This window comes from Phocoena sinus, chromosome 4, assembly GCF_008692025.1.
Source record: "Phocoena sinus isolate mPhoSin1 chromosome 4, mPhoSin1.pri, whole genome shotgun sequence".
Taxonomy (NCBI): domain Eukaryota; kingdom Metazoa; phylum Chordata; class Mammalia; order Artiodactyla; family Phocoenidae; genus Phocoena; species Phocoena sinus.
The window spans coordinates 22,725,538-22,745,219 of record NC_045766.1 but is presented as its reverse complement, the minus strand read 5'-3'; the positions used below and the strand labels follow the sequence as shown (position 1 = coordinate 22,745,219).

The following is a 19,682-nucleotide window of genomic DNA, read 5'->3' as shown; positions in this document are numbered from 1 at the left end:
TTCAGCAGGTATAACAAAGAATACTCTTATTCCTTCGATATTTAAGGAGGGTCAACCAATAAAGCAAATCATCAACAGCCAATAGAAAGTTGGTCATAATTCTCAGGAAGGAAAATTTAGATGAGTTTTAAACGAAACACGTCAGTCTTATTCATAATAATAAAACCAAAATAAAATCAACGTGAGATACTATTTTTAGCCTAAAGATTGACAACAATAAAGTTTGATAACACACTGAGTTGGAAAGGATATGTGGAAATGAATACATTTCATACATTTCTGAACAGAGGGTGAATTGGTACAGCCAGTTGGTACAACCAATGTGTGTAAAGACATATGTGTAGTCATTGCAATATTATTTGTAGTAATAAAAGATTTTACTGTTAATCATGTTTGTAACACTAAAAGCTTTCCATTATTAAGGGACTCAGATAAGCTGCTAGAGCCATAAAAAGAAGTATTACATAGCTAACGAAGTAAATACTGAAGCAGAATTACATATGTATGTACGTAGTATGGAAAGACATCTAAAATAGGTATAGTATTGTTAAGTGGTAAAAAAGCAACATGCAAACTGATATGCAAACCATATGTGTAAGGAGAAAAGGATATGTATTGCATATATGTTTGTATATGCCTAGAGTATTTCTGAAAGGTTATATATGAACTGGCACCAGTAGCTGTCACTAGGGAAGGGAATGGTTAGGTGGTGGTCGGGGACGAGAGGAGGCTTAGTTTAACTGTATACTCCTGTCTCCGGAATTTGTATCACATGCTTCCATGCAGACATTCGTGTATTTGTGCATTCATTCATTCATTCATCCATCCAGCAAATATTTGTTGAACTATGCTATGTCCCAGGCACTGTGCTAGGTGCTGGAGATACAGCAGTGAATAAGATAACGAATCCCCTGTTCTTACAGAACTTAACATTCTGAGAGTGGGTGCTTATATGATTATAAGCAAGTAAATATAAATTTGCAGTACATCATGTACAGATAAGTACTCTGGTGGAAAGTCATAGTAAGTGAAGAAGTGCTGATGTAGGGTGATCAGCCATCTCTGATACACTGACAGCTGAGCACAGTCTTCAAGGAAGCTGGGGAATAAGGCATGTAGCTATCTGCGGGAAGAAAGTTACTGGCAGAGGAAACTTTTAAGGACAAAGGCCACGAGGTAGAAATTTGCTAGTCATGGTTTGAGGAACAGCAAAGAGGCCTGGGTGAATGTAGTGGATTGAAGGGAGAGATTTGATGAGGTCAGAAAGGAGGGGTCCGGTGACACAGGGCTCTGTAAACCATCACACAGACTGAGATGCAAAGCCCACTGGAGAGCTGAAAGAGAATTACTCCACAAAGCAGGGTCACTCTGACCGCTGTGAACAGCAGTGCTGTTCAGTAGGATAATGGAAGTCGCATAATTTAAAATTTTCTAGTAGCCACATTTAAAAAGGTAAAAAGAAACAGGTAAAATTAATTTGAATGATAGATTTTATTTAATCCAATATCCGAAACATTATCATTGAACATGTAATCAAATTTTTAGAGAGTTAGGTTTTGATTACTTAGCCTTGAAAATCTGTATTTTACACTTAGAGCACATTTCTGTTTAGATGTTAAATTTTCAACAATTGAGGTGAAATGTAGTACTACCAAAACAATAATGCTGTTTTTAATGGGAAAATATTTTATACTGCTTCAATTTTTAAATTTAAATTCATTAAAATTAAATACGTTTAGAAATTACGTCCTCAGTCGTACTAACTACTAAAGTCGTACTTTATAGCCTCTGATCTAGTGGCTACTGTATCGGAAGGCTTGGGAGTAGTTTTGTGGGGTGAGGTGGGCCTAATGCAGGACAGGTGGATGAATCAGGAAGATATTGCAATAATTCAGTCTAGAAATGGTGACTTGGATCATAGTGGTAGCAGTGGAGTGGATGAGAAGTGGTTATATTCCAGATAACATTTTATTTTATTTTTTGTAAACATTAAATCATTTTTATTATGGGTATGGATACAGACGTATAGCAAAGAACTAAGTAAAAATTTAAAATAAGGACTACCATCATAAATGTAAACCAGCAATGTTCTGACACAGCCACCTCTTGCTACATAGATTGTTTGGGGTTGGTTTTTTGTTTTTGTTTTCTTTACATTGGCCATCTACCTTTTTTTTTTAGTATATACAATTAAAAAAAAGTTTTATTTATTTATTTTTGGCTGTGTTGGGTCTTCGTTTCCGTGCGAGGGCTGTCTCCAGTTGCGGCGAGTGGGGGCTACTCTTCATCGCAGTGCGCGGACCTCTCAGTGTTGCGGCCTCTCTTGTTGCGGAGCACAAGCTCCAGATGCGTAGGCTCAGTAGTTGTGGCTCCCCGGCCTAGTTGCTCCGTGGCATGTGGGATCTCCCCAGATCAGGGCTCGAACCCATGTCCCCTGCATTGGCAGGCAGCTTCTCAACCACTGCGCCACCAGGAAAGCCCCAATATGCAATTTTTAAAGGTTACTTTCCATGAACAGATACTACAAAACATTAGCTATGTTCCCTGTGTTGTACGATACACCCTTGAGCCTATCTTACACCCAATAATTTCTGCCTTGCACTCCCCCACCCCTATATTGTCCCTCTCCTTCCTCCCCACTGGCAACCACTAGTTTGTTTTCTATTCAGGATACATTTTTAAAGATAGGACCGATAGGATTTATTAATGGATTGTATGTAGGCTATAAGAGAAGGTCAACAGTGATCTCTTTTGGTCTAAACAGTTGAAGAATGGAGTTGACATTTAATGAGATGAAGAGAGAGATGGGAGAAGGAGGTTTCTGGGTGGGATGGGGAACAGTCAGGAATTATATTTTGAGAATGTTAAGTTTGAGATGCCTGTTAAACATCAAAATGGAGATATTTGAAATGACAGTTGGATACATGAATCTGAAGTTTGGGCGAGAGGTTTAATCTGGAGAAATATACATGGGAGCTGTCAGACCACCTAGTGAGGAAGAGTTGACAGAGAATAGTCGGAGGACTGATGTAAGGGGCTCCCGAATGGTTTTAGAGAGGAGGATCCAGCCACCAAGACTGAGAAGGAGAAACCAGTGGGTTTGGAGGAGAACCAAGAGAGAACGGAGGTTTGGATGCCAAGTGGAGAGTGTTTGAAAAGAAGGTGTGTTTTTGTTTATTTTTTTTTGCGGTACGCGGGCCTCTCACCGCTGTGGCCTCTCCAGCTGCGGAGCACAGGCTCCGGACGCGCAGGCTCAGTGGCCATGGCTCACGGGCCCAGCCGCTCCGCCGCTCTGCGGCACGCGGGATCCTCCTGGACCAGGGCACGAACCCGCGTCTCTCGCATCGGCAGGCGGGCTCTCAACGACTGCGCCACCAGGGAAACCCAGAAGGTGTGTTTTTAAAAAGTATCAGATACGGCTGGTAGGTTAAGGTTAAGTTGAAAACTGAGAATTGACCATTGGATTTAGCAACGTGGAGGTGATCTTGGCAAGAGCTGTTTCAGTGAAGCTGAGGGGCGGGAATGGGAGTGGGTTAAAGAAAATAGAGTGGAGAAGTGGACACAGCAGATGTTGACAGATTTTATGAGTTTTGCTGTAGAGCGCAACAGAAAAGAGTTGGTAGCTGGAGAGCTGTGTATGGTTAATAAAAGTTGTTTTGTGTTTTGTTTTTAAGATGAAAGAAAAAATGCATGTTTATGTGCTGGTAAGAATGACCCAGCAGAAGGGGAGAGATTGTGATGATACAGGAAGTTTTCAAAAGAGAAGGTAGCTGGAGGGATGTAATTTAGACAAATCCATGAACTACCTGTTTATAAAATAAATTTAAAAAGTAGATAGCAGAAGGTAACAGAAGAGGAAAAGCAAGAGGATTGTATAATCTGTAATTAGCTTCTTGCTAATAAATAATGAAGTTGCCTAGGTCACTTTTTCCCATTTTTTAAATTAAGGTATATTTTACATGTATATAGTAGAATTAACCCTTTTTAGCCTAGAGTTCTCCGAGTTTGACAAACACATACATACACCACCACAATGTAGGTCATTTTTTTTTCAAATAAATTTATTTTATTTATTTATTTTTGGCTGCGTTGGGTCTTCGTTGCTGTGCGCAGGCTTTCTCTAGTTGCAGTGAGTGGGGGCCACTCTTTGTTGTGGTGCGCGGGCTTATTAATGCAGTGGCTTCTCCTGCCGTGCAGCACAGGCTCTAGGCACGTGGGCCTCAGTAGTTGTGGCACGCGGGCTCAGTAGTTGCGGCACACGGGCTCAGTAGTTGTGGCTCACGGGCTCTAGAGCGCAGGCTCAGTAGTTGTGGCGCACAGGCTTAGTTGCTCTGCGGCATGTGGGACCTTCCTAGACCAGGGCTCGAACCCGTGTACCCTGCATTGGCAGGCGGATTCCTAACCACTGCACCACCAGGGAAGCCCAGTGTAGGTCATTTTTAAACTTATATTTAGGGTTGTAAGTTTACCTTGTCCAGTGAAGTTTGGACCCTGTATACATGGGATATACACTACTTCTGATTTGAGGTATTTAGAAACCCATAAAATAAGCATATTCTTTCCTATAATGTTACTAATTAGGTTCTTCTGGGAGAATGTGATATAGGCTTGGGTGAAGATCTTCCCCAAAGCTTATTCAGGCCAAAAATAATCTTTCCCCCAGCAGGTTAGTACTGTGAAAAATAATTTATGTTGGCTTCATGTAGACAAACCACAATTATTTGACTGAATTTTTCATTTTAATTGGACATATTGAAGGTGATTAACTATAACTGAAACCCCCCAAAGGATTATGAGTGAAAGAAATCTTTGGTGTCTGGACAATTCTAATGCAAAACAGAAGGATTCCAGTTACTCAAGAGATCGAAATAAAATTTGAGCCGAAATTTTGTGCCTGTGCAGGGTTTGGCGTAAGTGTTAGCTTTTCTTAGCCCCTTTCCTAGGTGATCGATCTCATTTTAGTTAATTCAGGGAGCTGCCAGCACCGAAATCCAGGCAGGTCTTTAAAGTTTTGTTTTTAATAAATATATCAAGTGTCAGGCATTGGCTTTTGGACAGTGTCAGGACCCTGTTGCCACGGAGCTATGAATTAAGGCCAGGTACTTAAGAAAAATTGTTTAGACTTGGTTTGGTTTATTCCTAATGTGGCTGAAATTTCAGGAGACTGGATGTTTATAACCTATTTAAATGTCCTTTTGAGTCCAAAAAATTATATTTCTGCTGCTGAACCTAGTTGATTCAATGAAAGCAAACTGTGTCTAAATACGTGGCTATTGTTTCTGGATATTACAATTACTGAAATCCCAGCAGAGCCCCTTTAACCGCTTCTAAAACAGATTTCACTTTTGCTAATTCTAAAACACAGATACTTCATTTATAGATCGTCACCTTGTTTCAGCAGCTGTGGCTGATTCTCTGTCACTGTCTTTTTTTTCCTTCAGAATGGCAATAGCTTTTCCCATTATAAAACAGGTGCATGCATGCTCATAAAACTTTATTAGTAATAAAGTATAAAACAAAGTAAAACACTTCTCCATACTACTCACCCAGAGCTAACCTCTATTATTATCTTACCAGACTCTTTATGCGTATGTAAACTTATGTGTATATGTAGTTTTTAAGGTAAATGGAATCATACCATTTAATCATCCTCTCTTATAATGGGAACATTCTTCCATGGCAATACATACTTGTAATGTTTTTAGGGACTTTATAATATCCCATCATATGCATGTACCGAAGATGTTTAAACATTTAAATTGTTTCCAGGGTTTTGCTTTTATCCACAGTGCTGCAGTCCTAGGACATGTGTAATTGTTATCATCTGCTTAGATTATTAGGGTACACATCCTGCGGAGGAATTGCCGGTCAGAGGGTATACCCATTATTAACTGAGACGTTGTTGCAGAGGCCAGGGATCACCTTGCCCCTTAGGCAGCAGAGGGCAGTTGAAAGATTATTTGTTGAGGTAGAAAGAGCCTTTAAAATGTGTATAATTGCTTATAAAGCCCTTACTTAAAAATTTATACTCTAACACACAATCCTCAAACTCCTCTCTAATTACACTGTTGGACTGCCATCCAGAAAGGCTCTCCAATAGTGTTAGCCCCTTGACTGCAGTGGACAGTTCACTTGCCCTGAGTATCCGTAGCACTTAGCATTAGTACTTGGCATACAGTAGGTGCCAAGTAAATATTTTTTTTATCTTTTATGTTTTTATTTTTAAAATTTTTGGCCACACTGCACAGCATGTGGGATCTTAGTTCCCCGACCAGGGATCGAACCCGTGCCCCCCCTGCAGTGGAAGCAGGGAGTCCTAACCACTGGACCACCAGGGAATTCCCTAAATATTTTTTAAATGCACCCATTTTGCCACATCTTCACCAACTCAGGACATTATCAGACTTCTTAATCTTTACCAATCTGGTACATTAAAAAGTTTCTTTTTGTGTGTGTGATTTTTTTTATTTTTAAAATTAAGCATCTATTCCTGTGCAAATTTGTTTACCAAGTCTGAGATTTGTCTTAAGTGTATTGGGTCTTTTGCTGTTTAGAAAATATTTATTTTTAGGTAGTCAAATCTGTCAGTCTGTTTTCACTTAAGATTTCTGAATTCTGTAACATGCTTGGAATGTTTAATTTTTTTTTTTTTTTTTTTTTTTTTTTTTTATGCGTTACGCGGGCCTCTCACTGTTGTGGCCTCTCCCGTTGCGGAGGACAGGCTCCGGACGCGCAGGCTCAGCGGCCATGGCTCACGGGCCCAGCCGCTCCGCGGCATGTGGGATCCTCCCAGACCGGGGCACGAACCCGTGTCCCCTGCATCGGCAGGCGGACTCTCAACCACTGCGCCACCAGGGAAGCCCCTGTTTAATTTTTATATTTAAGCATTTGGTCTTTCTGGGATTTATTTTTGTGAAAGATGAGAAATCTAAGATTTTTTTTTATCCAAATGGACAGTTTCTTGTCTCAACATTTCTTAAGTAATCTACCCTTTCTCCATTCATTTGAAAAGCTATTTACCATATATAAAATTTTCATGTATAAATGAAGTAAATTTTGGACTTTAACTTCTGTTTTGTCAATTTCTTTGTCTGCATCTTAGCCAGTGTCACATGATTTCAGTCCCTTTAGCTATGTAATAATTCTGAAATCTGCGAGGCTACAGTTCCTCTCTTCCCCATTATTCCTTTTTTCAAAATTTTCTTGGCTGTTCTCTGTCTTTACTCTTCCAGAAACACTTTAGAATCAATTTTTTAGGTTTATTAAGTTCCATCTAAATTCTTTGATACTAACTGCCATGACAGATCTGGCTTTAACGAGGTTTTTCTATTTTTTTTTAAGATTTAAATTTATTTATTTATTTATTTTTGGTTGCGTTGGGTCTTCGTTGCTGCACGCAGGCTTTCTCTAGTTGTGGCGAGCGGGGGCTACTCTTCGTTGCAGTGCGCAGGCTTGTCATCGTGGTGGCTTCTCTTGTTGCAGAGCACGGGCAATACTCGTGCTCAGCAGTTGCAGCACGTGGGCTCTAGAGCACACAGGCTTCAGTAGTTGTGGTGCACGGGGCTGAGTTGCTCTGTGGCATGTGGGATCTTCCTGGACCAGGGCTCGAACCCATGTCCCCTGCATCGGCAGGCGGATTCTTAACTACTGCACCACCAGGGAAGCCCTTTTTTTTATTTAATTTTTTAAAAATTAATTTATTGATTGATTGATTTATGGCTGCGTTGGGTCTTCGTTGCTGTGCGCAGCCTTTCTCTAGTTGTGGCGAGCAGGGGCTACTCTTCAGTTGCGGTGCGTGGGCTTCTCATTGCGGTGGCTTCTCTTGTGAAGAGTGGCCTCTAGAGTGCAGGCTTAGTAGCTGTGGCGCACGGACTTAGTCGCTCTGCGGCATTTGGGATCTCCCCAGACCAGGGCTGGAACCCGTGTCCCCTGCATTGGCAGGCGGATTCTTAACCACTGTTCCACCCAGGGAAGTCCCTCTTGTTTCTGTTTTTGACCTAAGTTTTATATTCTTAGTTTGTCTTTACTGTTAAGTTTCAATTTAGGGTTATTCCCTAACCTTAACTATCTTTTTTTTTTTTTTTGTATGTTTCTTGCTTCACTGTTTTTTGTAAGTTTTTGGCTTTTGTTTCTAATATGGTGTATCACAGATGATCTCATCTTAAACATTCAGCAGCCTTAAGGTCATTTTAAAAAACCATCTGAGGACTTCCCTGGTGGTGCAGTGGTTGAGAGTCCGCCTGCCGATGCAGGGGATGCGGGTTCGTGCTCCGGTCCGGGAAGATCCCACATGCCGTGGAGCGGCTGGTCCCGTGAGCCATGGCCGCTGAGCCTGCGCGTCCGGAGCCTGTGCTCCGCAACAGGAGAGGCCACAACAGTGAGAGGCCCACGTACCGCCAAAAAAAAAAAAAAAAAAAAAAAAAAAACCATCTGAGAGCCAGACTTTATCATGGCTGGATTCTTCCTCACATGGATCGGTGGTGTTTCCCCTCCTGTCTAGGACTGAGTTTATGGCACATGTATATCAATTACAGACCTGTTCCTCCCTCTGGAATTATAAATTAGTATTCTCCAGTTAAGTGAATTCTTAAACAGGTGAATAACCGTATTTGAGTTATAAATATCAAACCGTATTTGATAACGTAGAGGCATGTTGTATAAAAGATCAGTGGCACAGTTACAGAGAAAGGAAACTATTTGCTAGTACCAGTTGGTCAGTCATGTTTAAAAACAATAAACAAAGGACCTGGTGTTTAAATTTATTTCACCTGTTAAAAAGTAACAAAAGATACAATTTAGGCTACATTACAGGAAGCATGGCATCCAGATTAGGAAAGGTAATAGCTCCAATCTGTGCAAATCGAACAGTTTTTATTGTTTCCTGTACCTCTTTGGGGCCAGGGACTAAACCAGGTGCTAGGATACAAAGCTGACAACATAGCCTACTTATAGTAGAATTACAAGTAAATAATAATAGGTTTTATGAAAAGCCAGAAGAAGGGCATCCAAGACCTAGACCCTAGAGGCTGGAGACGCCTAATAAGGGGGAGGTGACACAGAGAGCAGAAGCTTCAGAGGTGGAGCTATGGCCCTTTACTGCCTGTGGGACCTTGTACAGACTGTTTAACCTCACTCCGTGTTAATTTCATGTATAAAATGGAGTCATCAGTAATATATGTCTCACTGTTCTCCTAAGCATTAATGAGATGATGTGTATATAGGAAGCCTCTAGAGCAGACCCTGGAACATGGTGATTTCTCAGAAAATGGTAAGGAGAACCATTTTGAAGTGCTGGAAGGTAGGCCTTGTCCCAGTAGAGAGAGACTTCCCAGCAGAAGGAAGAGTGTGCATCAAAGCTGGAGTGGTTGATCTGGGGCCTTCCTGGAACTGCAAAGTATATAATCTGATGGGAGCCTAGGGTGCATGTGGACAGAGTAGCTGAAGATGAAACTGGGAAGGGAGGCGGGGTGAGATCTCCAAACGGGAGCTTGTGTGTCATGTGAGGAGTCTGAGAGGCATTTAGGAAGTGTCATGGAATCTCTGAAGGCCTTAAATAGGGGAGTGTCCAGCACAGTTTCATCCATGGAAAGACTGGTTTGTCACAGATGTGCAGAGGGGTAGGAAAGCTGTTTGAGGTAGGATACCCAGTCGGGGAAGTGGGGCTCAGCACTGGCTGCACCTTGGAACTATCTGGAGAACTTTAACAGTCTGGTGCCCAGGTTGACTCCAGTTCAATTATATCAGAAGCTCTGGGGGTAAGACCCAGGCACTGGCATTTTTTATGGCTTCCTAGATAATTCCATTGCACAGCCAGGGTTGTGAACCTCTGGATTAGAGAGTAACTGTTTTCAAACCAGATTTGATAAAGTTCCAGATTAAACAAGCACCGGCAATATAAAGGAACCAGGGTAAGAAGGTAACAAGAAGGATGTGGTAGTTGGTTGAATAAGGAGGGGTTGATGGTTTCTGGTTCGGGTCACTGGGTGCACGATGGTCTATACCAAGAAGGAGAAGCAGATTTGCTGAGTGGGCATGAGAAAGATAAAGAATTTGATTTTGAAATGTAGAATTTGAGGGGAAATAATAATACAAGGCAGATGGGCAGAGAGAGACGCTGAGGGAAGGAACCGGTGGTGTAGTTGAAAACTCAGAAGACAGAGTAAATAATTGATGCGTGAGTTCCCTGAGAAGACAGGAAGTGCAGAGCAGACATGAAAGAAGTAATTTATATGAGAATCTTCCACTCAGAGAGAAATAAAAATATGTGAGGGTGCCGGTAAGTTCCCAGGTTGAGGAAGAAGAGCCTGGTGGCCTGAGTTCCTTACTGCAGGAGACCTACTGAGAGTTAGGAGATAAGAGAAGGGCATTCAGGAGTTGGGCAAGCTTTGGGGGAGCTCAGGAAGGGGGAGGGAGAGTGAGAAGGAGGTGCATTTCTGGTCCTGCTCTTAAATGTTGTTTTTTCCCCACAGTTTCAATATTGACCCTCTTTCACGCACTTCCTGTGTGATCTCCTTTGTTGTATTGGATTACACTCTTATCTTCTAAGAGGAACATTGGTAAACTGAAGTTTGTCCAGAGAACTTAAGTAGTTGACATGGTAGTTCAGAAAATTATTGGTTGGCTTTTCATTTGGGGGGAAGGCATTTTGCTACCTTAATTTGAAATTTAAATGGTTGAAATCACTTGAAAACACTATACAGATCTCATAGCTTCCACCATCAGAAACTAGGTGGCATCATTTATTTCTCCACTGTGATAAAATCTCAGAACACTGCCAACTCAACATTTTGAAAGCATGTTAGCATTTAGTATAAAACGTTATACTGTAAAGAAATTCTAACAGATACTTATTTTATTTCATGTTATACTTCATGCATTTATTTTTGTTCTATGATTTCTAATAAAGATCTAACTGGAATTCTCAACTCTGATATAAACTATGATGTGCATTATGAACTCTCAAAATGTTTTTTCCTCTAAAAAACCAACTTAATGTCCAGTAGTTGTCAGATAAACCAACTTTCCTCTAAAAAGCCAACTTTTCCTCTAAAAAACCAATGTCCGGTAGTTGTCAGACAGACTGAACTATTTATTTTACAGGTGTGCTGTTCTGCAGAATTAATTGTCCTCACTACAACAAAGCAATAGTTGGTTGGCTTTTCAGTACGGCTCTTTGGTCTTAACTTCCTTATTAAGATAATTATAAATTACTTAAGCACAGCTGGTTAGGACCATGGATGCATAGATAGGTAGAAGGTGGCCTTGATATTGCAGAACATTAACCGAGTGTTTTGATATAATTTCAGGTAACGTTTCATTTGTTGCATTTCCAGTTTCCAGCACCAACTCACCAACAAAGATTTTACCGAAAACCTTAGGACCAATAAATGTGAATGTTGGACCCCAAATGGTAAGAAAATCATCATATCTTAGGACTTGAAACTTTGCTTAGGCAAGACTTACTCAAAGGAGAGTTGTACCAAAGACGCTTGGTCAGATATTCCAGTTAATTTCTTATCTCAGTCACTTATTTTTTAAAGTTTTGTTTTTACCTGAGTGTAACTGATTAGTCTTACGAAAAACAAAGGCGTTATACTCTTCAATGTTCAATGTTCACGTACTTGAATCTGTGGATTCTGAATGTGTTAATATTAAGGTTTTTGCTCCCTATATGAGGCTTCTCTTGTTTTCAGTTGTTCGATTAAATTGGTTTGAAATCTGTTATGTTTTATGTTCTCCTTTTTCTTTTTCTTGTAAAATAGCCTTTACTGCACTAAACCGTGTAATCTCATATAAATTGAATATCATATAAATTGAGTATGACCCAACAGTTAATCTATATTTGGAGCTACTAATTTGAAACTCTTTGATGAAAGGACATTTAGGAAGAAACAACTCACCAGTTCATTTTAATCTTTAGCAGTAGAAATAATGAATTAAAATGGAAAGTATTTAACTGTTTCTCTGAAGGTATTCCATTAATTATGCTAGAGCTTAAAGTATATAGCACTTTTAAGAAAGCCTTATTTATAAACAGAGTTGCATGCAGCTAATCTAAAAACTATACCTAATTTAAATGGCCTCACCCACCATTAGCAAAAGTATGTAAACATTTGAACAGTAACTCTTCATTGTCAGTGTTTACATCTTCTTATCTATAAAGCAATAAGCATAAATTTTGTTTGTAATGTGCGGTACTGTGGCCTATGTTAAATGCACAATTATTTAGACAAAAGTCTCTTTTAACATTCTGAATGGCTTCAGAAAGTCTTTGAGATCTTAAGCCATTCTAGACACAACATTTTTCTTGATCCCTTGAGGACTGTTAATCATCTGCAGAATCCGAGCTAAAGATGTTGCACAATGGCTGTAACTATGAGAAGAATGTAATCTAGCTCCAAGCCTCTTAGAAACTTAAGCTCAGGTGAATATCTGCATTTCAAGGTAGTTCAGGGTATATTTTCAAACGTTTGCTAAGCATTTGCCCCTCCCCAGCCACTACAGGAGGTGCAAATGAGATTATACACCTGACTTGAAAGTCGGTGTTTTGACATGCGGTTTATATAAACATCAAAATTAAACAAACAGATGTGAACTTTCTTGACTTCGACTCTTACAGTACTCTTCTATTTTGAAAGACTGTTTCCTCTTGGTATTTCAGTGATGCTGCTATGGCTGAAGTTTGAATTCCTCTTTTAGAAACATAATTGTTCTTCCCATTGTCAGTTTAAACTAATGTACATGTAAGCCTTTACACACTTCAGTTCTGACAGTGGTAAGTAGTCCTGTATAGGACGTACCCAATTACTGCAAACCTCAGAATCAGCAAAGCAAAGGTCAGACAGAGAGATTTCGGCCTCTCCTTTGAAACGGGCCAGCCCAAGACCTTCATTTGTCTTCCGAATTCTGAGGTGCTTTTTGTAGTTTTTAGTCCCTAGGCAGGAATTAGAGTTTTCTTTTTGATTTCCTAATATATCGTGGAACCCCAGCGAGAGCCGCTCTCTCTCCTCTCGCTTGTCTCTTTTGAATGTTGTTCCCTCACATTCAATCTCTCATCCATGATTTAAAAAAATTTTTTGTTAGAAAATTCTTAAATGAAACCTCACCTGTTTCCTTCTTACAGTTGTCTTTCTCGACTTGCCCTTTAAATTTTACATGTCCCTTTGGAAGCCACATCTTCATGGTAGCTAGAAATTTCAGAAGGCCTCAAGAAAAAGTTGTTCTCTGTGTTTCTAGAAGCTAGTTTTAGCAGTAACTGTTTCACTTTGGGATACTTGCTCTTTTCTTAAAGGTATCTGGTTTTATGGGAGGGGAGTTTGGGGGAGAATGGGTACATGTATATGCATGGCTGAGTCCCTTTGCTGTGCACCTGAAACCATCACAACATTGTTAATCAGCTGTATTCCAATACAAAATAAAAAGTTTAAAAAGAAAAAAAAAGGTATCTGGTTTTTTATATAAGATAATCTCACGATTATTTTAACATGGTTAAAAATTGCATGTTTCTTACCGTGAAAATGAAAATTTTGTCAAATAATGAAATCCTTTAATAGAACACTTTATAGTTATATAGATTCTTTCTTTTCAGAGTATAGATGCTCTCTTGGCTTTTCTTACTGTAGATGGCAGTAGTACATAAGGTATCTTGATTGAAGGTAGAAAATCTTCAGAACGAGGTTCAGTTGTGATTTGATTTATGGCTAACTGTAATCTATTGTCAAAGAAACCGCATGGTTACGTTGAAGTTAAGGATGTCTGGTTTTTTTGTGGGGAGGCGGGGAAGACTTAAATTTAAAATAAATGTTCATTTTCCTCATCAGATTGACTGAATACTATTTTAATTTGGGATTTCAAAATTAAGGTTCAGTTTTATAGAGCATATGTGACTTGTCACCTATATGAACTAATTTTCCTGTGTTCGTTGACTTCCCTTTGGTTTTGTTTCTTGAGGCTCAGTCACTGTCACTGTCCTAGTTTAAGAACGCAGTGCGTCTCATAGGGATTTCTAACTTGTGGTTCCAGTTCAAGTCGAGCATCCCACCAGTTCGTTCGTTCATGAAATGTTTGTTAAGGACTTCCCAGTATTGCTCATCACTCTCAGATGAGGAAAGAAGAGCAGCTGACAATCTGACATTAAGGAAGAAAAATAGAGTAGAACATAACAATTTATTTCCAAAGTCATTCTCAATAAAGATAACCAGCTTTTCTCTATGTCCTATTTCCCTTCCTCCTTTCTTCGTCTTCTTTTTTTCCTACAAAGCCCTTTAAATCAGGTAAAACCAAGCCTGTAGGGTCCTAATAACAGATAAATAAAAAACTCCTTAGTAATAATACTGCACAAGTAATGCAGTCTGTTTCACGGGTAAATCAGAATGCTTAGATAAGTTGCTTTTCTGGAGACTCCTGTTCTAGGAATAGAGTAGACCAGAGACTGATCAAACGCTCAAAATTTCCCTCTCAAGCTCTCACACTCAGGGTAAGCATGATAGAGAACGTCTGAGTGTGTGGTGCGGTGATTGGTGAGAACTCTGCCCTTTTCTTACAGGATTTTATATAATCCTTTCTAGCATATCAATGAACAAAGAAGCTACTCTTTTCCATCATTTTAAAAGCTGGGCCTTCTGTCTCAGTTCAATAAATACTTATTGATTCTTTCCTATGAGAGTCCCCTAGCACTATGGTAGGCTCCGCAGACACTCTCTACCTTTAAAGATCGTGCATTGAAATGGAAGTGAGGAGGTGGTGTGGAATATGTGCAGGGCTAGGAGGTACAAACACCTTGTCTAGTGTTCATATTTTCTCACGAGGCAGACTTCTGAATGCCCTCTTTAATAATCCTTGGCATATTATGAGAATCAGAACTCCCCAGACGTCTGTCAGTATTTGTTGTGTTTTGTTTTCTTTGAACTATAGAATTAACATATTAAAAGCATTTCCTAATCATTTGTATGTAGTAACATCTCCCTAGCCCCATTAATACCCCCATTCTCTGGAGCATGCCTTTATTCTATTTATTTATTTATTTACTTATTTATGAAAATACTTAGGGTACCAAATTTTTTTCACCAATGAAAACTGTAAGACCTGGAAAGCAATTTGGCAACACAGATCAAGAAACGTTTTTTACAAGTCCACATCTTTGGACTTCCCTGGTGGTGCAGTGGTCAAGAATCTGCCTGCCAATGCAGGGGACACAGGTTCGGTCCCTGGTCCGGGACGATCCCACATGCCATGGAGCAGCTAAGCCCGTGCACCACGACTACTGAGCCTGCGCTCCAGAGCCTGCGCACCACAACTACTGAAGCCCGTGTGCCTAGAGCCTGTGCTCCACAACAAGAGAAGCCTGTGCACAGCAAGGAAGAGTAGCCCCCGCTCACTGCGACTAGAGAAAGCCTGTGCGCAGCAATGAAGACCCAACGCAGCCAAAAATAAATTAATTTTTAAAAAAGAGCAAATTAAACCCCAAATAAACAAATAATAAAAAGTGAAAATCAATAAAATAGAAAACAAAAAATATATAAAAACAATAAAATAAATATTTATTTTTGGTTGTGTTGGGTCTTCATTGCTACTCACGGGCTTTCTCTAGTTGCGGTGAGCTGAGGCTACTCTTCGTTGCAGTGTGCGTGCTTCTCATTGCCATGGCTTCTCTTGTTGTGGAGCACGGGCTCTAGAGCGCAGGCTCAGTAGCTGTGGCACACGGGCTTAGTTGCTCCGTGGTATGTGGGATCTTCCCGGACTAGGGCTCGAACCCATGTCCCCTGCATTGGCAGGCAGATTCTTAACCACTGCGCCACCAGGGAAGTCCCCAAAATAAATAAATTTTTAAAAAAAAGTCCATATCCTTAGTTCCATTAATTCCCTTTCTGGAGTTTATCTGTAGGAAATAGAAATTAAAGCCAGTATCATTTTATAGAAATGTTTATCACAGCATTATTTATAATATTTGAATATTCATAAAAATCTAATAATAGGAGATAATTAATCCACATGACAGAGTGTTTTATGGTCTTTAAAATGTCTTTGAAGAATATTTAATGACATGAGGAAATGCTCTTAAAAAAACAGGTAAAATTGTATCTGTATAAGAATCCAAATTGTATTATGTCTTTGTATATGTTTCGGACTGTGAAGAATTAATTTGCTGTTACCCCAGTTCTAGTAAATAGAGTTCAACTGAGATTAGTTTCCATAATTTCAAAGAAAGCTTCTCATTTTTCTGATTTTTAAAATGTCGTCAGTTGCCAACTTAATCCCTCCCAATTGCTGTTCACTTGCTGAAATCTACATTGTGACTTCATATCAGTATTCAGGATACTTGTGCTTTAAGATCGTAGAATATAAATGTATCAGAGGTATTGCTTATATTTAGATGATTGATATTAAGTACATTTTAGACAGTAAGGTCTACTCCTTGTGTATAGGTTAGCATTCAGCATTATTTTCTGCCTGTAGGTTTTCCTTAATAACTAAGAATATTTTTTTCTTTGTCCTGACTTTACAGATTATAAGTACACCACAGAGACTAACCAGTTCAGGAAGTGTTCTGATTGGGAGTCCATATACCCCTGCACCAGCAATGGTTACTCAGACACACATAGCAGAAGCTACTGGCTGGGTCCCTGGGTAAGAGTGGTACTGCAAATTACCATTTTTAAAAACCTTTTTTTTTTTTTAAGTTCTGATCTTTTTTTCTCACTATCTTGTCTTCTGTTCTTGTTTTATGTTCTTAAAAACTCATATGTTTCCTTTAAAATCACCTATTTTATTTTATTTTATTTATTTATTTATTTATTTATTTATTTATTTTGTGGTATGCGGGCCTCTCACTGTTGTGGCCTCTCCCGTTGTGGAGCACAGGCTCCGGAAATGCAGGCTCAGCGGCGATGGCTCATGGGCCCAGCCGCTCTGTGGCATGCGGGATCTTCCCGGACCGGGGCACAAACCCGTGTCCCCTGCATTGGCAGGTGGACTCTCAACCACTTGAGTCACCAGGGAAGCCCTCACCTATTTTATTTCACTTTATATCCTAGATATAAATCAGCTCTGGAGCAACCATTTTTTAAAATTTTATTTTAATTAATTAATTAATTAATTAGGCTGCACCACCACAGCATGCAGGATCTTACTTCCCCAACCAGGGATTGAACCTGTGCCCCCTGCAGTGGAAGCGTGGAGACCTAACCACTGGACCACCAAGGAAATCCCTGGAGCAACCATTATTAAACAGAAAAATAGAACAGTAACTTGTAACTGAATCTTCTTTCTTCAACTGTGAAAGAAGACTACTTTTTACGATTGTGACATTTAGCCACTTTGGAGATGTAAAAACTGCATTTTATATTGTTTTGACAAACATTAGAAAGGAGTTTTGTATATACGTGTGTGTGTACTCAGAATTTCCCCTTAAAACCAGCATGTTTATTTCCTTTAAAACCAGAAAAGGAACTAGGAAAAAGAGCCCAAAGATATTAAAACTTTCATTGAGTTTTATCTTCGTTCCTTTAAACACTGGGCAATTAAATCAGTATCCCTTCTTTGTTACTCATTTGCCACTTTTAGTATCAAATCTCTATGTTTCTTTACCTGTAAAATACCTTCATTCAACCTTTCTCCACTCCTTATCATTTTAGCATCTCATCCTTCCATAACAGAAAAGAAGTAGTAAAATAAATGATTCGGTTTTAGTTTGTCACTTTAGAAGTTATTTCCAAGGTGGCATGCCACACTGGTGGTTCTATCATTGACTTACAGTTGTGAGTTCTAGCAAACAGACAGTAAATCTTGGTTGAGTAAGAATCTCCTTGCTTCAAGGATATTAAGGAAATGAACGAAATAACAATCCTGGCAAAGTGCTTTAAGCCATACACACAGACGGAGACAGAAGAGTTTCATGTGTATACATAATGTCTTTTCCATTATCAAATAAGATGAAGTGACAGAGTCACCTGTAATTCCTTTGCCTTTATTCAGTCGTTAACAACATTTCTCATGTAGATCTAAGATCTAAAAATCTTGGATTTTTTCATAGCCTTGAGAGATAATTTAATGAAAGCCAAGCCTGTGCCAGTAGTGTTGGCCTACTTTGGAGATGACCAGAGTTTGGCTGTTTTCAGCACCAGCTGTGCTTTATGCTGGGGGTAGTCTGATTATCTAATGTTTTTATAGTCATTTCTCCCAGAGCAAATAAAACTTTTCTATGCCTTCTCCTCCATAAATCTGCAGTATTTTCCTCCCTAAAGATTCATTGAGTTCATTTCAGACTATGGCTATCATGTTGCGATTTCTTTGTCCAGTGATAAAATTTAAGTTTTTATTTCATGTACATATCTTTTATATTTGTTACTTTTGTGTTTGGATATTTTCCATGTGGAATTAGACAAGTTACAATAAACTATTCATGAAATAAAGTTCTTTATGCGTGTTCTTTTTATGGTATCTTTTTTTCTTTTCAGTGATAGAAAACGGGCTAGAGAATTCATAGACTCTGATTTTTCAGAAAGGTGAGTATAAGTTTAACTATTTTGTTTAGGAGATGCTACTGCATAGAGAGGGGTTTGGTACCCAGACTCTAATGAGATGTTTTTCTTCATATAACTTTAACTTTGTTGAGTTTCTACCATTATTTCATTCCACACTGAGTATTCTCCTTCATTCATCATTACATAAATTTATTGTATTTGTGCGGTTTCAAAAGATACTATTCTGTGAGTAGACTGTCTGTTGGCAGTATGCCATTTAGCCCCCTCCCTCCTTTTGGGAGTTGAAGTGTTTTGCCAAAGTGAATACTCCCCATTACCCCCAAATACACAAACTTTTTAAAAACAAGTTTCATTGAACACATTTAAAGGTCATAGTAAATTCTCACTTCATTTTTTTCCTTCCAGCCTTATTGAGATATAATTGACACACAGCACTGTGTAAGTTTAAGGTATACAGCATAATGACTTGATTTACATACATCATGAAGCGACTATCACAGTAAGTTTAGTGAACATCTACCATCTCAAATAGGTATAAAATTAAAGAAATAAAAAATAAAAATGTTTTTCCCGTGATGAGAACTCTTAGGATTTACCCTTAATAACTTTCATATATAACATGCATCAGCGTTACTCTATCATGTTGTACATTACATCTCACTTTTTTCTTAAGACATCCAGTGTAATATAACCTTTCCTTAGACTATTAGGACAGTGGTTCTCAGATCTTGGTGTGCATCAGAATCACCTGTGGTCTGTTGAATAAACTGCAATTGCCTACTAAGTCAGAAACTCCAGGATTGAAAACTATCACTTTAGGGTCGTTATTTGAACTTAAGTTCAGTGTTCCACAAAAGCCACTCTACTGAACATCGTATTAATGTCACACTACGTTAAAACAAGACACGTAATCTCAGAGGCTGTTGAGTTCTGTAAGATAGTTACTATTTTAGATAAAACCTTGTCATCAATGCTTTTTAAAATTTACTTTTGATTCTGAGATTTTGGAATTGCTTTTGTCAATTGTGTTTTCATCTCTTTTCTCCTGTTAGGTCGTCTGCTTTCAATACAATAGTTTTCTGTTTCTCCAGTTTCTAGTTGCTTTCTCTGATTTGCTGTGCACTGAGAAACTACTTGGCCAGATGTGTTAGAATTCAGTCTAAAATAAAAGTGAATAGGTTCTGAATGAGGACCTTGGGG

At 39.1% G+C, this 19,682-nt stretch overlaps 1 protein-coding gene across 11 annotated transcripts in view; it reads left to right on the top strand.

Moving 5' to 3' along the window:
- TFDP2 (transcription factor Dp-2) overlaps positions 1–19,682 on the top strand; it is a 167,411-nt gene that overhangs the window by 100,246 nt on the left and 47,483 nt on the right. For 7 of the 11 annotated variants that reach the window (XM_032629718.1, XM_032629717.1, XM_032629722.1 and 4 more), the window contains 3 exons: positions 11,307–11,410; positions 16,505–16,626; positions 18,456–18,503. In XM_032629718.1, coding sequence (XP_032485609.1) covers positions 11,307–11,410; positions 16,505–16,626; positions 18,456–18,503 — 274 coding nt within the window. The remainder of the gene's footprint in view (positions 1–11,306; positions 11,411–16,504; positions 16,627–18,455; positions 18,504–19,682) is intronic. The other 4 variants (XM_032629719.1, XM_032629723.1, XM_032629725.1 and 1 more) reach the window with 1 other exon arrangement.